General features: G+C 40.5%; 1 protein-coding gene across 1 annotated transcript in view; it reads left to right on the forward strand.

Annotated features, from left to right (window-relative positions):
• stau2 (staufen double-stranded RNA binding protein 2) overlaps positions 1-20,492 on the forward strand; it is a 104,300-nt gene that overhangs the window by 68,115 nt on the left and 15,693 nt on the right. The window contains exon 13 of the mRNA XM_004546614.2: positions 3,839-3,952. Within this exon, the coding sequence (XP_004546671.2) occupies positions 3,839-3,952 (114 nt within the window). The remainder of the gene's footprint in view (positions 1-3,838; positions 3,953-20,492) is intronic.

The following is a 20,492-nucleotide window of genomic DNA, read 5'->3' on the forward strand; positions in this document are numbered from 1 at the left end:
GGAATGCCCTCTCCTGAGGCAGATCCAAGACACAGTGGAAAGATTCCATCTTTTGGCTATTTTAAGAATATCTTGGTGTCCCCCTGAAGATCTGGACAAATTGGCCAGGACAAAGGAGGTCTGGGTGTCTGCTTACACTGCCGACTCAGACTCAGATAAGCAGTGGATGGATGGATGAAAACAAGTTTATACAGGTAGTGCAGAATTATTAGGCAAGTTGTATTTTTGAGGAATAATTTTATTATTGAACAACAACCATGTTCTCAATGAACCCAAAAAACTCATTAATATCAAAGCTGAATGTTTTTGGAAGTAGTTTTTAGTTTGTTTTTAGTTTTAGCTATTTTAGGGGGATATCTGTGTGTGCAGGTGACTATTACTGTGCATAATTATTAGGCAACTTAACAAAAAACAAATATATACCCATTTCAATTATTTATTTTTACCAGTGAAACCAATATAACATCTCCACATTCACAAATATACATTTCTGACATTCAAAAACAAAACAAAACCAAATCAGCGACCAATATAGCCACCTTTCTTTGCAAGGACACTCAAAAGCCTGCCATCCATGGATTCTGTCAGTGTTTTGATCTGTTCACCATCAACATTGCGTGCAGCAGCAACCACAGCCTCCCAGACACTGTTCAGAGAGGTGTACTGTTTTCCCTCCTTGTAAATCTCACATTTGATGATGGACCACAGGTTCTCAATGGGGTTCAGATCAGGTGAACAAGGAGGCCATGTCATTAGTTTTTCTTCTTTTATACCCTTTCTTGCCAGCCACGCTGTGGAGTACTTGGACGCGTGTGATGGAGCATTGTCCTGCATGAAAATCATGTTTTTCTTGAAGGATGCAGACTTCTTCCTGTACCACTGCTTGAAGAAGGTGTCTTCCAGAAACTGGCAGTAGGACTGGGAGTTGAGCTTGACTCCATCCTCAACCCGAAAAGGCCCCACAAGCTCATCCTTGATGATACCAGCCCAAACCAGTACTCCACCTCCACCTTGCTGGCGTCTGAGTCGGACTGGAGCTCTCTGCCCTTTACCAATCCAGCCACGGGCCCATCCATCTGGCCCATCAAGACTCACTCTCATTTCATCAGTCCATAAAACCTTAGAAAAACCAGTCTTGAGATATTTCTTGGCCCAGTCTTGACGTTTCAGCTTGTGTGTCTTGTTCAGTGGTGGTCGTCTTTCAGTCTTTCTTACCTTGGCCATGTCTCTGAGTATTGCACACCTTGTGCTTTTGGGCACTCCAGTGATGTTGCAGCTCTGAAATATGGCCAAACTGGTGGCAAGTGGCATCTTGGCAGCTGCACGCTTGACTTTTCTCAGTTCATGGGCAGTTATTTTGCGCCTTGGTTTTTCCACACGCTTCTTGCGACCCTGTTGACTATTTTGAATGAAATGCTTGATTGTTCGATGATCACGCTTCAGAAGCTTTGCAATTTTGAGACTGCTGCATCCCTCTGCAAGATATCTCACTATTTTTGACTTTTCTGAGCCTGTCAAGTCCTTCTTTTGACCCATTTTGCCAAAGGAAAGGACGTTGCCTAATAATTCTGCACACCTGATATAGGGTGTTGATGTCATTAGACCACACCCCTTCTCATTACAGAGTTGCACATCACCTAATATGCTTAATTGGTAGTAGGCTTTCGAGCCTATACAGCTTGGAGTAAGACAACATGCATGAAGAGGATGATGTGGACAAAATACTCATTTGCCTAATAATTCTGCACTCCCTGTAGTTAATAATTTTGTCATGACCAAAGGCAACAGAGCTGCCACTTACCTTACTCTGTGTATGAGAGCTCCTGATCTCTGCCCGTTCAAAGTCAGCATACTGACTTTGTAATTTGTACTCACTATTAGCTAAAAATACACACGTGTACCCTCGCAGACAATGGCAGAAGTTGTGAATTATAAGAAATCTGATATGCATATAAGTGTATATCTCCTTCCAGTGAACAACTTTAAAAGAACGCCTGTTTCCTCCAGCACCATTAAGGGCCTCACCCTCAGCTGCAGTCCTGACAGCTTATGACAGACGAACCGTGCAGAGTACCCGCTGATCAGACAGCGTGATTACACCATACATCACAGGTTCCTAAACACAGGCCTCCATCCTGCCTAAACGCACCAGCATACGGGGCAGTTAAACACAGACGCTGAAGTATAACTGTGTAGTCTAAACTTAGTCACACATGGTTATTGCTCAAGAATATGAGTATTTTTAGCTCATTTGCAAACTTTGTGCCATAGGATTACTGTTGCAAAACCTTTTTTTTCTTACCCCAAAAAGTACCTCTTTTTTTCACCCCTCCTTTCTGTCTTTTCCTCTCTTTAATGTTGAAGTCTAGACAATTTATTGGAGAATAACTTGTCAGGGAATGCTTTTTTCTGTGGCTCACTTTACTGCATTAATGATTCATACACATTTAAAATAGCTTTCCACAGTTTATCACCGTGGCCCCATCTCTTCATCAGCAGGTTTGCATGAATTTTCCCACAAGTGTGTGCATGTTTTGGATGTAACATGACGAGCGCACACAAACATATCTTTGTGTGCGCATATTCATATCTCTGTGTGAGTATATATTATGATGGGTGTGTGGGTATGTGAGTGTGTGTGTGTCACGATGGGTCTGTGTCTTTAGGCAGACTTCAGTGTGTCTGGCTGGCTGATCGTAACTCACTGGGAGGGAAAGGCACACATCTCGTTCTGGAAGCTTTCAGTCACAGATCGTATACAGCCACTTTGGTGTGCATACCCTCTCACACACACACACACACACACACACGTTCAGCTTGTACAACCACTGAATTAAGGTCTAGATAAGATGAAACTTTGATCCAGTCGGATAGTTGGTGCACAGAGGAGCACACACAGGTTTGTGCTTATAACACACATTTTCTGTTAATTGGCATGAAATGATTCTACTCAGACAACTAAAATATGACGAAGCTCACTGCACACTTGTTGTTTAGAGATTTTGCAGTTACTGATATCAAAATATTTGCTAGAATACATGCTGTAATGTAAGTGATGCATACGATTGTGTGTGATTAGGCTTATATATGATGAGAGTTTGAAGCTTGTGCCCTTTTGTACTGCAGAAGCTTGAAGCTGTGTTGCAGTGATAATCTTCCATACCTGAATACTTGTTTTTTTTACCCTTTTTCTCACTCAAATGTGAAGTCACTGTCTTGTTCCTTCTGTCCTGTTGTCTTTCTGCATCAGTCAGATATTTTACTCCTTTCGGTTACCTCACAGTTATTGAGAAACCTACTTTTTATTCAGATGCCTGCAGCTGTCTTGGACTGAAGTAGGGCAGGCTAGTACGCAGATGAACCAATGCAAATACAGATACATGCGCAGAGTGAGAGCTAGTAAGAAGTAGGGCAGACAAGCAGGCAGTATTACCAAAAGCCCTTGGATATCAGGGGCAGGCTGTCCCAGAGGAGCATCATGTCATAACAGTCCTGATTGCACACCATTTAGGAATGCCTGCAGAGTTAACCTTTCAGTGATGAGGGGTCACCAGTGATGTGATCACTAACCCCTCTGATGCTTCCCTGCCAACTGCATATACACACTCTTGCATTCATTCTCCCCTAATGCCATCTCTGTACGGTGTGGGATAATTGCCCACAAATGCTCCTTGGTGGCTATTAGACATGGAAGATTTACTCTCAAGCCAACCACTTCAAAAAATATTGTATCCCACTAAAAGCTTGAGATGCTTCAGTTCCCTTGTGTTTTCTGCGTTGATTTCTTTTTTCCTGCATTATCTGAGGTAACTCACTTTATCTGCCTGCCTCTGTCCAGGTGCAGTACAGCGATGCGCAGAGTGGTAAGGATTTTGTGACCTATCTGACTCTCTCCCCTGTGCAAATGACTTTCCACGGCACTGGGAGCACCCTCCAAGCCAGCCATGACCAGGTGAGTCTGCTTAGATGCATTCAGTATTGTGTAAAAGTTGTATACAATAACAGTAAAGTGAGGATGTTTTTAAAAAATATGCCCATTTTTTTGTTTGTTTTGTTTTTGTGGTTATCAATGAACTGAATGTAAAGTACACTAAACAAAAAACCCACAACATCCATGCTTTATTAAAGCACAAGTTAGCAGTTTACCTCTGGAGTCAATTACTTTATGACTTTTTTAAGGGTCCAGTGTAATGTGTTAAAACATCAAAGTCAAACTCAGTGTTTCAAACAAACTAACAATCAAGGCCATTGACTACCAGCTTCAGTGTTCTGCAGAGAAAGTCATGTCAGTCAAAGAAGTCCAGTCGCTTTGAGGAGACTGATAACATGATGTAACAAATCCATAACAGACCCTGCCATGTTTTCATGCTCTCTAGCATACTTCTTTTATTAACCGGTTGCTGTTACAAACACATGGCTGCAGCTTTTCGGCTCGCAGCCGAACATACACACCAACAACAACAACAACAACAACAACAACAACAACACAGTCAGGACACAGCACAGATTTTAATGCACGGGAGGCGTGATGAGCTGATGCAGCTCTGGTGTGTCAGCCTCCCTGCAGCAGTGCTACAGAGCACACCCCGCCACATACCCCCATCACCCGACTGAGTCTTTTTTAAGTTGCTTAAAATGTATTTTGATGCATCCACAGCAGTATGACGCTTCTGTGCTGATCCTTGTGTTTACTTTGTCAAACTGGGGGGTTTCCTACCATAACACATTTTAACAAGTACATTGACTATAGATATATCCACTTTAAAAAAACTGAAATATATTTCTTCCTACGTTTATATATTTATAAAGCGCTCTGAGTTGACCAAATCTTCCTGTGGACTGTAATCAATGATCCTTCATGGCAATTAAATTGGATTTTTATGGCTCCATAACAGTGACCGCCGTGGCCCGAGCGTTTATGCTTTTGGTTGCCTGTCCATCCAAATCTGGTGAACATGATATCTCTTGGATGGCCTTGATGTATTTTAGTCACATTTGGCTCAGATGGTCACTTGGACTAAAGTCAGGGCTGAATAGATTTTGGTGGTCAAAGTCCAAGGTCACTGTGATCTCAAGTCTACCCCTTGTGAAGGGGATATCTAAGACACCTGCAGAGTGTTCATTACAAATGACACTACATCTGGCAAAAATGTGTACTTGGACTCATGGACAAACTGATTTTTAAATCTGGTGGTCATTGGTAATGGTTACAGTGACCTGACCAAAAAAAAAAAAAAAGTTTTTTCCAATGTAAGAATTAATTTGACAATTGTAAAAACATTTCACAGAAATATGAAATAGCAAGAAATGAAATAATGATATTTTATAGTTAGTTCGCTGGTTAGCAGTGCTACAGAATCAGTACAATCAAGTTGGTTTTTCCAGTTGAATCTAATACTGATAGTCATGCTTGTCAAAGATAACATATCAAATATTATAAACAGATACTTGTAATAATCAAGTATCTTATTAAAGACATTTGACAGTTAAATCAAAGACTTTATCCATCCAAAAATCGGATCAAGAAGTTGAGTACATATTAAACTGTAAATATCATTAGCTAATCTTGATTTTCTATTATTTTTTGCAATAATAATAAAAAATAAACTGCAACTGTCCCACTATGTTATCAGATGGGCTTCCTTTCCTGGTGCAGTCAAGTGTACCGTATGCTGTATATGGTGTACTATATAGGACGTATTGTGAGACTTTGACAGGTCTCATCCTCTAATTAACAGAGAATCTCTGCTTTTATTATTAATCACCAGGGTGTTAGACCCACCCGTGTTAATATTCACTCACTGCATTTCTTCCCGACAGCTTTAGTTTTTCTATCCATCAAAAATAATCCTCATCCACAAATCTGATTAAACTTATGGCAGACCCTGTCATTCTCTCTCCCTCCCTCCCTCTCTAGTTTTCTCGCTCACTCTCTTTCGCATACTCACTGCATTCAGAAGGAGGTTCTTTGTCTTGTGTTGCCCAAGCAGAAAACCAGTTGCTTACAATCTATCATCTAAACATAGGACGCCTCTTTGTTCAGCAGTCTTCAAAGCTTTAATAAAGGGCCTGGTCGGCCCCGATTGGGCCAGCTGACAGGGGGATAGTGTCGCCACCGCTAACTGAGAGCCAAGCCAATATAGGCCAGGCAGGTCTGCGTCCTTGGGACCTGTTGTTGCCAGGAGCACTGGGGCATGACCGACTGTTAGAGAAAGCCTTTCTTTTCCTCTTCTCAGTACAGTGAAGAGTATGACCACAAAGGGAGCACCTAACAATAAGGGGTTACCCCCAGCAGCCCTTCAGTCCACAACACTTTAACAATTCTGAAGGCATCACACATTTGGATGGCTTTACCATAGACCATTTTCCATCACAGGAACTAGCAGGTCATATTAGGGTGTCATGCTCCTTTTTTACATGTTCCAACCATGGAAGCTATCCCTGTATGACCTCTTTATGGGCTGTTTCCGTGGTGGGAAAAAGTATAAATTCCAGGATAAGTAGCTCTGAGCGCCCCTGAAGTACTACTAGGCAAGACTCAATGCTGAGACAGCACTTAAAAAAAAAAACAGTAAGGCAATGCAACAATCAGCAACACAACAACTATATTTGTTCCCTCAGTCATCCTGTTTTTATGGACTCACAGTTCCATGCTTACATCAATGACGTCAAATTATTTAAATGTTAGTTAAAGCAAAATGATGACGTCACATGTGTTTCTTGTTGAAGCCCTGTTACAATTGAAGCAGAAAAGCTGAAAGAGCCAATTAGTCAGTTCCTGTAAACGTGCATGTGACTTAGTGGCTGCACCTGACTTACTTATAAGTTATTGTAAAAGGTCTCCTAGTTCATTTTAGTCATGCGCTTTCATAAATTCAGATTGATTTGCCAATTACTAAGTGAGTGAGTGAGACCTGATAAAAAACTTTTCCTGGAGCCTCTCTCTGTTGCTGCACACACAAAATTACCACAGTGACATGCGGTGACTCAATTTATGATCTCGCTGGGAATTTCCTGCAGTGTTATCCGCACTCTGGTGGAGGTTTATGTCTACTAGGCCAGAGTAACTGATAAAGATCCACAGCCAGAGGAAATCCTCTCCATACTTCTCTGCCCATGATGTTAAAGGAAAGATATGCATGATACAGAGTACAGTTATGAAGGAGTTTGCAAACACAAAATAGAGTTGAAAAAACCCCATAGTACTCATTTTCTATTTGTGTTTGCATGGTTCTGGCATTTCAGGCTTTACTTAGGTTTTTGAACAAGCGCATGTCCATAAATGAGGTGTTAAATAAAAGGAAGATTAGTGATTAGGGTTTAATGATAGATTCCTTTATTTAATATGGAGGAACAGCTTAGGCACACATGAGCTGAGAAATCAGATATAATGTATTCTTTTAAAAGTACCATAACCCTGTTTTCTAAGTCACATAAAAGCAAGGATAATTAACATGTTATTAAGATCAGGTGTATCAGGTGATCCTGAACCCTCCCTTAGTTACTCTGTAATAGCCTAGGCTGCTGGGGGCTTCCCATGATGCACTGTTTCTTCTTCTCTCACCTCTTTTCACTCTCTGTGTTTGTTCACCACTCTGCATTTAATCATTAGGTAATTTTAATCCCTCTCTCTTCCTTAGTGTGTCTTTTGTCCTTTCTCACTCCCAGCCAGTTGTAGGAGATAGGTGCCCCTTCGTGAGCCTGTTTCTGAAAAAGGTTGCTTCCTGTTAAAAGGGAGTTTTTCCTTCCTACTGTTGCCAAGTGCTTGCTCACAGGGGGTCATTGGATTGTTGGGGTTTCTCTTTATTGTTCTATAGTCTTTACATGATCAAAAAAGCACTGTGAGGAGACTGTTGTTGTGTTGTGGTTTTATACTGTATTAATTCATTTTAGTTAAATTAGATTTGCTTGGTTAAATTCACATTCAAACAGCTTTTATCTCACTTCCAAAAACAAATAACAGGCTCCATAACATACTGTATTTAGACATATTTTTGATAGGACTACATGCTTTCTGGACAGGCTGATTCCTGTGTTTGTTCTTCAGAGCTGAACTAACTCTTCTGGCAGTCCCTCTGTGGCGGCAGTGGGACACCAGGGGGGCCGAGGCCCTCTGGTCTGAGTGTAAGGTGTCGCTGGTCCAACATGAGTGGCCTGCAATCGAAGATGACAGGGTGACTGTTGTCTGCCACCAGACTCTTGTGTGTGTCTATGTGCATTTGGTTGTGTGTGGGATTGCTTTGCGTGCAGTAATGTCCTCAGCTGAGCCACCCTAGGTCCCAGGAGCCCTGTCTCCCAGATTGTCAGCTGTGACTGCTTGGGTTTCCTGCAGCAAAGGCACTTTTTGGCTGCTTTGATGTGACACATTGACTATAATCTGTTAGGATTAAAATGTGTTGCAGACATTCTTTCAGGTAATGAGGGCCACTTTTTTCTGGATTTGTTTGGTTATTAAGTTGTACCAGTTTTTCCAGGTATTCCTTAACAATTTATCATGAAGCTGTGATGCAAAGTTTTGCATAAGTGGTTCATTATTTGCTGAGCCAGTGCTTTTATTCCCAATTCATTCCACGCCAGGGTTACAGTAGGTAAACACTGTTTTCTTGCTCTCTTGACCATTTTTGTTCGTTTATACCACAGAAAATGTAACAGTTCTGGTAAAATTGACTGGGAATCTGATCGTGCTCTGGCAGAGCAATGATATTGGAACAAAGGATGAAAGGGCAGAGCTATAAGGAGCCCGTTTAGGGACTCTAAATGTTACACACATTCCTGTCTTTGTTTACATGAAATGTGTTGAAAAGGCTTGGATTCATGTTTGACCCAAGTGAGTATGGAATAGGCTACAGCATGACCACTGCAGATGCCTGAAACCTCTACTTTGATTTATATTTTTAAAATGTATATAGTTAAAAAGGAAGTTGCCTTTTAAGGCAGTGAATACAACACTTACTACAGTGCTAGTGGATAGTTTCTTGGTTGCATTTAAGGGCTGGTAATCACTATTATAAACCCATGTTTACTGTGTTTAAGTTAGGAGAAAAAAGCTGAAAGTAACGAAGTATAGTGGAAGATAGTAGGATAACTGCTGGCATGGTCTTCAGAGATCCCCCGTGGAGCTCAGGGGAACAGCAGGAGAGGGAGCTGCAGGGGGCCAGAGGTTGTACAAGCCTTGTGTTTGAAGTCTTCCTCCCTGACTGCAGTGCAGACGTTACCCCAAGCTGTGCTCCTCTCAGGGGGTCCTCTGGAGTGTTACCCAACCAGGCTGGCAGCTGTTGAACAGCTTCTTCTCCCTGCTTATCTGTCTTAGCTGTCTCCTCTTTATGTGCCAGTGTTTTGTAACCAAAACCAGCACCTGGACATATCCTAAATCACTGAATGTGGAGAACACAGGGCACACTGGTCTGTCACTCAGACATCGAAACACCAATCACCTGAATGAGGACTGGAGACAGTTTTTAATTAAACGTATTAAATGTGTATAGTAACTGATTGCCTGCATGGAGGTTTTTTTTGGTGGAACTAAAGAAAAGGAGATTTTTAGTTGTGGTTTCACTTGTGACGTGATCAAAAATGACAGGAAGATAGATAAATTTCAATCAGCTGGAGTAACACAGTGTCCTGCCCTGATTCTATACTTACATGCCAGTCGCCCATCAAGGACCAGTTTCTGAGCCAGGAAGACCCTGGTTCGATTGTGTTTTTGTCGCTTTTTCTGGCAAACAACATCCTGACACAAAATTTGGGTCATTTCAGAACAAAATAAATGACACCATAAATATTTGGCTGATATCAAGTCACGGCTGAGTGTAATGATCCAAAAATTTGGCTTGCAGGAGAATTGGTCTGTTGCTTCTGTTAACTGGGTCAGTTGAAGAACTCATCAGCTAGAAATGCAAGTATTGTTTACACTACGTTATTGCGAGTCACTGCAGACCACTATTGCATATTTGGGTTGGATGTCTTTTTCTTTATATAGTACATAATGAGACCTGGACTTTGTTTAGTCTTAAGCTCTACATTGTTGTGCCTAGCCAAAAACAGCAAGTGGAAAATAAACTTATTGCAGTTGCTGGTTTATAGAAAAATTACCTGTCTTAGCAGTCACCAACATCAAGCAATACAACCCTCACCCAGAAGCTACCTGAACATTTAGAGATTACTACAGGTGGTGCCCGTAGGTTCCTCTAAAGGTTCTGCAGAACCTAAATCCTGCTAAGGAAAAGCTCATACCTTACATTCACACTGTCAGACGTATCCAAACCATGATTATCCCCTTACCCATCACCACCCTTTCCCTACCCCAGAGAGAGACAAAGCGAAGTATCTATAGAGCGATCCATCATTCCTGCCTGTCTTCCCACTTGCCCTCCTCAGGAAACACCTTTCAGACCAGGAGATTAGAGTGTGATGGGAAGAGAGAAGAGCAGTGAAAGAATGATGGAGGAGGAAGAGGAAGGTGTAAATGATTAAGAGGGAAAGGCTAGAGAAGAACTGCAGAGAAACTGATTAACTGGGCAAACAAAAGACTGTTGAGGCAAGGAATGAGAAAATGGGAGATACAAGTGTCTTTTTTCGCTACCTAGAGAACGCCAGTAGGAATAAACATGAACTTGCCCATTAGGGGACTTGTTGATATCTCCTAGTGGCCTCTTGGAACATTAGCAAAGCTTTTAAGGGTAGACATCAGCCATTTTCACACATGCACTATAACCTTGAATCTTTCTAGACATTATGTGAGAAAGTTGTATGTATGTGTAAACAATACAAGTCTGCTCCAGTAGACTTGTATCATTTACAAACTCATTTGCCACAACAGTTAATGTGTGATAAGTCTTTTTAACATGGAAGATTTTGCTGGGAGACCTTGACACGTACCACCAATGTAAACATTGTAGTTCAAGCTCCCCCAGACACACACCAAACCACAAAGCTGCTCTGTATTGGCTTGGAAAATGGCCCCAAGGCAATGGCTTAGACCCATTTCCCCTTGTGGGACTAATAAAGGTATATCAAATCAAATCAAATCAACTCCCCGGATTCCAATTCGATTGTGCATCCCACAGATTTGCCAAAACAAGCTAATCTGTTTTGATTTTTGATTTTTTTTTTTTTTGGTCAATTGATTAGTCCATTATTTAGCAAATTGTTTTTGTTCCACTACAGTGGAGAAGAATGTACTCAAAAAGCTGCACTATGGTCCTCGGGCCAATCAGATTTTCACTTCAAAGTAATCTAAGTAAAAAGAATGGACTGCCATTAATAGAGCAATTTTCTAGTAATAGAGACCATATTTGTACTATATGTTTTAAAACATTTTATCTACCTCATGTCCACAGCCAGTTTAAAATCGCTATTTCACCTAACACCAATGTCTTTGGGCTGCCCACACAGAACACCCCACTCAGGGTTAGAACCAAGAACCATCTTGCTGTGAGGCAATAGTGCTAACCACAAAATCTGTTAGCTATTCACTTATCCACAAGGGGTCGCCACAGCAGATGCATTTGATTTGGCCAATTTTTTACGCCAGATGCCCTTCGTTACATAGCCTATCCGGGAATTTGAGTGTTTTCCTAGTGACCATCACTGAACTAACCGTCATCCATGCTTTGGGAATATATGAGCCTGGTTCTGGTTTCACCAAGTGCTTGCTAAAAAGGAGCCGTCTGTGTTATCGTAGGGTTTTTACCTTTGCAAATACAAAGCATCTCGAGGCAACTATTGTGATTTGACACTATATAAAATTGAATTGAATAATTAATATGTACTAGTAATAACACATTTATGGATGACTGCACGTCCAGAAACACAGTTTACCCACAAGTGCTAGCAAAACATATGATAACTTCTGTTCCAAAACTAAAATTAAAAAGGCCTGCGTTTCAGGCTGTCAGCACGTGTTAGTAAGGTATGAGCTACAAAGTAATTTGACACGTTTTAGTACAATTTTTAGACACTCACATAAAGGCATTAGTGCAATTTTCGCTCGCAGATAGTGTTACTGTGCCTGCCAATCTGGATTACGTTCCATTGCTTGGAGTGTCTCTGAAACTGGAGTTTTGGAGATATAATACACTTTGAGAGCAAATAACGTTAAGAGTGAGATCCTTTCTCTTAGCCGATTTGTCATTCTGTCATATATTGGCTTTTTTTGCGCAAATAACCTTTTTAATCAAAATTCTGTCAAAAAGAATAATTTATGTTTTTATTGAAATGAATTGTTCTCCCAGACCAGTGTGACTACTTTAGAACAAGCAAAGGTGCCGGATTCATTATCACATTCACGGTGAGAGGAGCAAGATGTTTTGGCAGTGACTTTGCAGCCTTCAGGGGCGTCAGGTTTTGCGCGTGATTTCTCACGCACACAAATTAGGTGCGGATAAAGGTTTGTAAAGCAGTCGCACCTTCTTTCACTCGGCACCTCTGTGGGAGGTAAAGGAGAGCTGGGCTACCCACTGCTCTTTGTAGCGTCTTTTGCTCATTAGCTTCATGTCATTTGATACTGAGTGATAGCTCGCTTTGCTGAAAAGGTCCCCAAGATAAGGACCATGCATTTAATCTTTTCCTCTGCTCTGCAATCTTTCAGTAACAATGTGTGAGATGTGTCATCTGTGGGGACATCACCTTTTTCTAATGGCAGCACAGTGATGTTTTACTCCTCAAAGGTTAATATTTCTCCTCTGTTTAATAATCTGTGTTATGCAAGCTGTTTCACCGAATCCACTTATGCTTTGTTGACCTAATATACAAGCCACACAGCAGTAGAGTGATGCCAAGAAGACATTTTCAGAGCTTCAGCCTTCCTCTGTCTATTTGAGCTCTTTGGAAATAATCCATTTGGTGCACAGTTGTGACAGTGATGTGCATTAATCATCCTAATCTCTTCATCCACTGCCATCCAGGCCAATGTCTTACGACATAGATAAAACACAAACCAACATTGAAACTGTCAGTCTCATCCTGTCCTTGGAAAGTTGCAAAATATACCAAACTCCTATTGTTCAAGGAAAATCTCTGGATTTAAAATAAAATCCTTTGACTTGATATGGAACGACACTTCTTGTGGTTAAAAAGACTTAAAGAAAAAAAGAATTAATCATCGCAGGACTGCTCCAAAACCATATCACACCCTGACAGTAATTGCAGGCATACATGTCTATCTCACAAGCATAAATACAATCACACACACACATAGACAAACACACATGCTGCACAATGACCTGTATTATGAGTTGTAATTATGCTCTTTGTTGCTTTCCTGACTTGATAAGATAAGATAAGATAAGATAAGATAAGATAAGATAACCTTTATTAGTCCCACACGTGGGAAATTTGTTTTGTCACAGCAGGAAGTGGACAGTGCAAAAGTTATGACGCAAAAATTAGAATACAATAAGAATAAATACAGTACACAGCTGTACAGAATAGAATAAAATAATATACTATATACAGTAGAATAAAATAGAATAAAAATATACAATAAGATAAAAATAGAATACGAATGCTATATACAACTGAGTAAAAATACAACGATGCCAGAATGGTGGTAGAGTCTACCACCACCAGATGAAATCTGATCTCCGAGATGCGTACACCCTATTTGTTTGCAACGGTTGTTTTTGATTCCCACTGAATACTGTGTCATTATTTACCGAAATTACTGGCATTCAGGTTTTGTTGACAGCTTCTTGGGGGGGGAGCAGAAGTCGAGGTTCCTCCTGCCTTATACAGAATTACCAGTGATTTGTTTTATCCAATCTACTTAAGTGTTCAGCTGCAAATAACTAAACCTCTAGCGGTGATCAGTGTGTCTGGATGTGTACTGAGTTATGGAAATGACCGTAGCAATTGGGGAATGTTATTCTGTCTGTCTGAGTCCCACCACCACAGCCACCTCCCCCTCATCCCGATGTGAACAAATTCTCAGGCCTCTAGCAACAGACATTTTGAAACACTCAAAACAACAGTCCCATAGGAGGTTAACACCACTTACAATTAAGGTGTCACTTACCCCTGTGGTTTAACACTTTCTGTGTGTGTGTGTGTGTGTGTGTGTGTGTGTGTGTGTGTGTGCGTGTGTGTGTGTGTGTGTGCCTGCCCGCCTCCTAACAGTATCTTCGTGATCTACTAAATCTCCTCTGTAAATAAAGTCACAAGTGACAACTTGTGTTCTGTTTTATATGCAAATTCAGCCCAGCCCTTTGCATTTAAAGGAGATAAGGAAAGATTAAGCAAACCACACTGTCACTACATAAATGTGAGCGGAAGAGGCTACAGTGGCAAGTGAAACATGGGCATTCGCTCTTTTTTGTTAAGGCTGATGAGCCCCTATTTTGCACATCTTAGCAACCAATGTGCCTCCTCTTTTCTCTTCAATATGACTTCTATCATATGCTCTGCATCCTGCACCAAGTTAAATATCTGATTGATCAAATACTAATGTGATTCTGATCTACTGGTAATTCAAATGACTCTATACTGAATTGTTTGAAAGTCACAAATAATGGGTAACGGGCACAACTGCTGTCCAATATTGAAAGGGCTGAGACTACAAGATATCTTTGGTTAATATGTTTGTCACTGTGTCAGATTAGGCAATTATAGAGCCATAAACATTACCGACATTACTGAATACACACTGCTCCCCTACAGGGCTTTTTTTTATGATTTTATTTTGTCATTCTTTTATTTGCTGGAGATAATGACACGATTTGCTTGTAGACAACTGCTATGTTCTTGTTTTGAAAGTGTAGTTGCTGTCTTTTCCTATCACTGCCTGCTCTAAAGAGCGTCTGCGAGCTGGAAAGCTTCTTGCCTATAACAGGCTCTAGTTAGAGAAACCTTCCAGGTTGACCTGGTTCATGTGTTGCTACACCAAGAGCAAAACAAAGACTGCTGTCAGCTGTGGTAGAGCGTTGGCAGTCCGTGAATGGTCCAAATACCTGTAGAGTCGATGGAGGCAGTGTACAAAGTCTGTGGTACCAGTCTTTGGGCTAGTCTTGCTCGTGCTGCTGTCAAGCCATCAGCCAGTTGCTGAGTAGAGCGGAGTTATAACATTCAAAGAGCTGAAGTTGAGCTGGGTGTTAAAAACAATGGAACATGCAGCATGCAACACTGCAGCCACTGTCTGGGCTTTTCATGCTGTATTTTTTCTTTTTTGGATGTTTTGTTGTGCTTTTTTTCACACAGTTTTTTCTCCATTAAAATCCGCTGTAGCACTCTTTCCTTTTCCAGTCTAGTTGTCAACCAATCAAGCACAGTGTCATCCACATCCAGCATTATGCACTTGGGATTTTGGGGGACTGCATGGGAACATGTTAGCGTTAGGTGAAAACCCCTTTCTTTAGGCTTTTGCTGGGGAAAAGCTTATATGTCTTTGTGTATGCATATGTAAAGGAACATAATTGCAGGGCAATGAATTACATATATACAGCAGCTTTTATTGATTTTATGGGGACTGAGATTAAAGATAAAAAACCCCATCTACCATCATTTCTTAATCTCACTCATTAACAACTTATATCATAATTAAATTGTTAAAGCTTCCTTTTTATGGATAGCGCTGTATGATTGCATGATGGCAGGGACCTTAAATTTCCCACAGACATGTCATCTCCTTGAAATTGCTTTTCTGCTCTAGAGATGCTACTAGGTAATTTTTATTACGTGTGAAGAGCATTGATTCCCCATATTCCAGTGTTTGTTTGTTTTTACTAAGCTAGGTTAATCACTGACTCTGGTTATATAAAGACATTTTCACACATGCAATGCAGCTCTGGACTTCACTAGAGGTCACACAATGTAGCTGCATGTGAGAAAGAAAATGTCAGTTTGATACTCTCATGTATCATCTTTGTGATGTCTGTTGGACCCCTCGGGAGACTACACATTTAATTGTTCGTTTTTCTAGCAACATGAAGTGAACTATATCCTGTTGTGTGCTATATGTTAGAAATGACTACTTCAGATAGTGTACTATGCTTGGAGGATGTTCAGAGATATGATAGAAAATGTTATTTAATTGCTGAACAGTCTGGCTTATTGAAGCATAACTCAATTTTTTTAAATGATTTTAATTTATGGCATTTTTTAAGAGGAAATTTTTTTTTAAATCAAAGCTTAATATGCAAAATAGTCCGATGTTAAAAGTGTGTGTTTGCATATCTTAAGAAGCTGTTGCACCTGATCGATTTAATGGAAGAACAGCCCCAACAAGAGAGCTGTCAGCTGAAACGCTCAAAGGGTTGTACAACTCTTTTAAGATGGAAACCCAGCAGAGTGTGGCAAGAGATGCTGGTTGTTCCCAGTCAGCTGTGTCTAAAACATGGTACAGGCAAAACGGGAAGATTACGAAAGGAAGATCTCAAAGCATCTGGACAGAAAACTCAAAGCAATATGTCCTGAAAATGGAAAATTGCACAACAAAAGAAATGAAAAGCAAATGGTCAGAAACAGGAGTCAGTGCCTGTGACAAAAACAGTGCTAACAACAGAAGAAAAAAAGGTTTTAGTGGGCCAAAGAGAAACAGTCATTGACTGTGATTTGATGAAGCACTATTCAGTGATGAATTACAGATCTGCGTTATCCAGAGAGTTGATGCTAGAGCTTTTAACTTGTGCTTTTCCAGTGAAATATATAAGATGCAAAGAAGAAGTAGCTAATTTCTCCTTTCAATTATATTATTGGGTTGCTTATATGGCTGGTAAAAGGGGAGAGATGGCAAGCGTGACCTCAAGGGATAAGGCATAACTGCTGGTTACCAAGGGGTTAGTGACAGCTCTGTGAATGAGGCTTCAGCAACCACGAGCAACCAGTTAGGGAATGCTAATTTTTCTGTAGTGACTGGTGGTTGCCAGGCGGTTGCAACTGGTCTGTAGGACTGTGTGACTGGAGAATTATGTTTTTTAAGGAGTAGACTCCATACCTCAAACAGTTTAGCCCATTATGAAAGAAAGTGCTAATTGTAATCTTTTTGTTGATTAGTTTTAAAGTTTGATCAAAGGCGTTCTTATATGCTCGCTTTACAAATGTGTGTCTCTTTATAAACTATATTATTTCATTGTTTCCTTTTATGATGTATATGAATGCTTACTACAACAATAAGCTGCAGTCCAGAAAAAAATATTTTAAATCCATATGTTACTCATCTGTGTTTTGCTGTGATTACTTCCACTAAAGGAAACCGCAGTGTTATTATCTCAGCGATTGCATGTACTTCTGCAGAATGTACACCTCGATTTACCACAAGGGAGGGAATTATGTTTTGATTGCAGTTCTATAAGTGCATTGTAAACTGTGTGTGTTCAGTAGAGGAAGTTGTTTTATCTATTTCATTTGCAAATGCCCACATGCACATATATGCACGCATCTTGTTTGAGTGATGCAGTTAATGGCTTTCCCCAAACTGGTGTGGTTTATTGGAGATGCTTTCAAATAGGAGCTTTAATTCAGCACAGTTGGTACATAAACCTTTGTTTTTTGGTTCCCACTTTCCCTCAGGGACCCCTTCCATTCTTCTATTCCTGATTTCCCTCTCCTTCTCTCTGAACCCAAACTCGTTCCCTTTTTTTTTTGCTCTCTGCTTCTCTGTCTGTCTTTCTCTCTTTGAGTCTCACACTGACTCCCACGTACACTTCTCCCTTGTGTCCAGTGAGTAAACGTGGAACCGTGTGAGCTTTCAGAAGGACTTTGAAATGAGACATAGCTAGGACATCAGAGGACCCTGACACTCTCAATGAAGCCTACTTGATTTATAAGTGAGCAGAGAGTGTTGCTGGTGGTGGTGGAGGGGGGGAAGTGTTTCCAGAGGCACACAAGGCCACAAGGTCCTCCATTAGTACCTTGACCCCTGCTTCATGGGACCAACCACTGCACAGGAGAAGACAGGAGTAGAAGAATAGAGGGATAGGGGTACTTGGTGAAGGGGGTGGAGGGGTCTTTTTTACATAAGAAAGTCTGTTATTTACATTTTCACCACAGAGAAGACAGCACAAATGAGAAACCCTACCTCGATCATTTGTCAGTGGCCTGCTGTGTCCTGACTCTGACGTCTGTTACTTGTACCTGATCCCTCACTCAGACCTGTCTCTGCTCCCTGTTTTACGATTCTACTCACTGTTTTACTGTTCACCATCTAATTAGCTGTGTCTTAATACACATAAAAACACAGCACAGTCTTGGTGTTTACTGTCTGTTTGCCATGCTGTAAAAATGTGTGAGTTTGCTCATAAAAACGTGCCCACAGATAAGTCCTCACTTTCATTTAATGGGCAAGATCAAAGCGTTGATAACGAATAACAGATTATAGCCTTTGTATTGTGCAGCTGCATAAAAGTTAACACTGATAGACTTATTTAGTTTGGCTATACCAGACAATGCTTTTAATTGTGTTCTTTATTTTATGAAAAGCTTCATTTTAAGGAAGTTTGTGACTAAGCAAAACATTTACAGTGTTCACATTTTAACCAAATTACATTCTAGTGTTGTACTTATCCACCAAGTATCGGTGCAATATACAGGCATGGGAAAAAAGCACACAGATCTGAGGTTTTCACTAATAAAAATTATCTTATTATTATTTATTTACCGTTGGTGTGAGGTGTTAATGCAGATTTGCTGTGGTTGCATGATTTATGCCCAGAGTGGCCAGACATTTCTACTTTGGTCTCATCTTTTCAAAAGACATTTTGTAGTTTCTTCAGACACAACTTTACCAACCTTAGCCGTGCTGCTTCTTTTTAGAGAAAAGAGGCTTTTTCCTGGCAACCCTCCTAAGCAAGCCATACTTATCTTTAACATTTAACAAGCTCAATGAGGCCTGTAAAGTCTAAGATCTAGTTCCTGGGTCTTTTGCAATTTCTCTAAGCATTGCACTGTCTGATCTAGCAGCACCTTGCATCTGCTTACCATAATTTCTATTGAAGCAGTAAAGGTGTGCTTAGTTTTTCACCTACAGCTGCATTTTAGCTTAGTTTTTTGTCAAATAATGTCAAAGTGCAGTGCATGTTGTTGTTCAGCTGAAGTATTTACCCAACTTTAACTTGTAAAGACCAGACAATGTTTTTTATTATGTCCTGACACATAAAACCTTAGAAATGAAGGAGGGTGTACTTTCTTTTTACCATGACGGTATACTATACATATACAGATAGGGATAAACAGAGACATAGAAATCCCTTCCCTTTGGAAAACATTGTGTCATGCTGCTTTTATGTTGTGTGTAAGGCTATTCTATGTTTGCTTATTACGTCACCTACTGTGTGTTTGGCTTTTGCTCATGTATGTGCTTGCAATTGGAGTCCATAACATTGTTTTTTTTCTGTAGAGGTCGGTTTCATGTTGTTTGTGACAGGCCTGCCAGCTATATGCTAACTTGGCAGATGCATTAGGCTAACATTTAAAAGTCTTTTATTCTCTTCTAGTTCCATCTTTGGCTAGTTTATGTGGCCCCTCAACCAATTCATCAGAAAACCAGCCTTTTAGGGAAAGCCTGCCTCTTGATATAAGCATGCTGGAATTTATTGTTTTCTGTAAACATGCCTTATACATAATCTGTCTTCTCAATACACACTGCCAGTTGCCATAGGAACAAAGTAGGGTTTTCATAACACATGAAGGGCTAAGGCATGATGGGTCTCAGTCGCTCCTGTCACACAGTGAGTTTCAGGCCCAGCTCAGTATTTCTTTGGATTTTAGTGTAAGATAAAAATGTCTGTCTTCTTCTTATGATTCTAATGAAAAACACTCACCAGCTTTGTGGGGATCCATTGCAAATTATAAAGCAGCACAACAGGTTTTAAAGATGGGTCCCTTGTGTGTAGTAGGTGATTAAAGTCCAAAAAGGAGCTGAGGGAGCAACAAAGCACAAGAGACAAGAGGAAGAATGTGTAAAACGCTGTCTGACTCCATGTCCTCTCTTGTTACCGGATGTCCTTGTCCAGCAAACATGTATCCGCATAAACACTGCTGTCTCTAACACAAAAATATAAAAAGGCTCATGATGGAGGGTCGAGGATTATTACATACAGCTGGTTTCTGTCACTATATAGCCTAAGCACATCTTCTACTCTGTATCTTAACCCTTTCATATACTGCTAATATTCACGCCTACAAGCTTCTCCTGAAAAGGCAGCAAGTTATAAAGCTTAAAAATCATTTTTTTCTAATGTATGTAGCACCATTTCAGAACAATTTCCTGTATACAACCACTGAGAAAGCCTCATCAATGACTGGCTATCTGTGAACTATTGGGAATTTTTGATAATATTAAATATCAGTGTGTCAGTTTTGTCACAATCGACAGTTTTCAGCATAATTTTAAAGTTTTGATTATACTCTGACACACCAACAGCTTGACACATGACGGCCAAAGTTGTTGGCAGGGGCACATGCGCAGTTGGTGCGTTGTAAAGTCTCTACGATCGAGTCCACACAATCCCCCCAAAAATGGCAGACACGCAGACATCAACACGGATCCTCATATTCACCAA

The sequence above is a fragment of the Maylandia zebra genome, linkage group LG9 (assembly GCF_041146795.1).
Source record: "Maylandia zebra isolate NMK-2024a linkage group LG9, Mzebra_GT3a, whole genome shotgun sequence".
NCBI classification, from domain to species: Eukaryota; Metazoa; Chordata; class Actinopteri; order Cichliformes; family Cichlidae; genus Maylandia; species Maylandia zebra.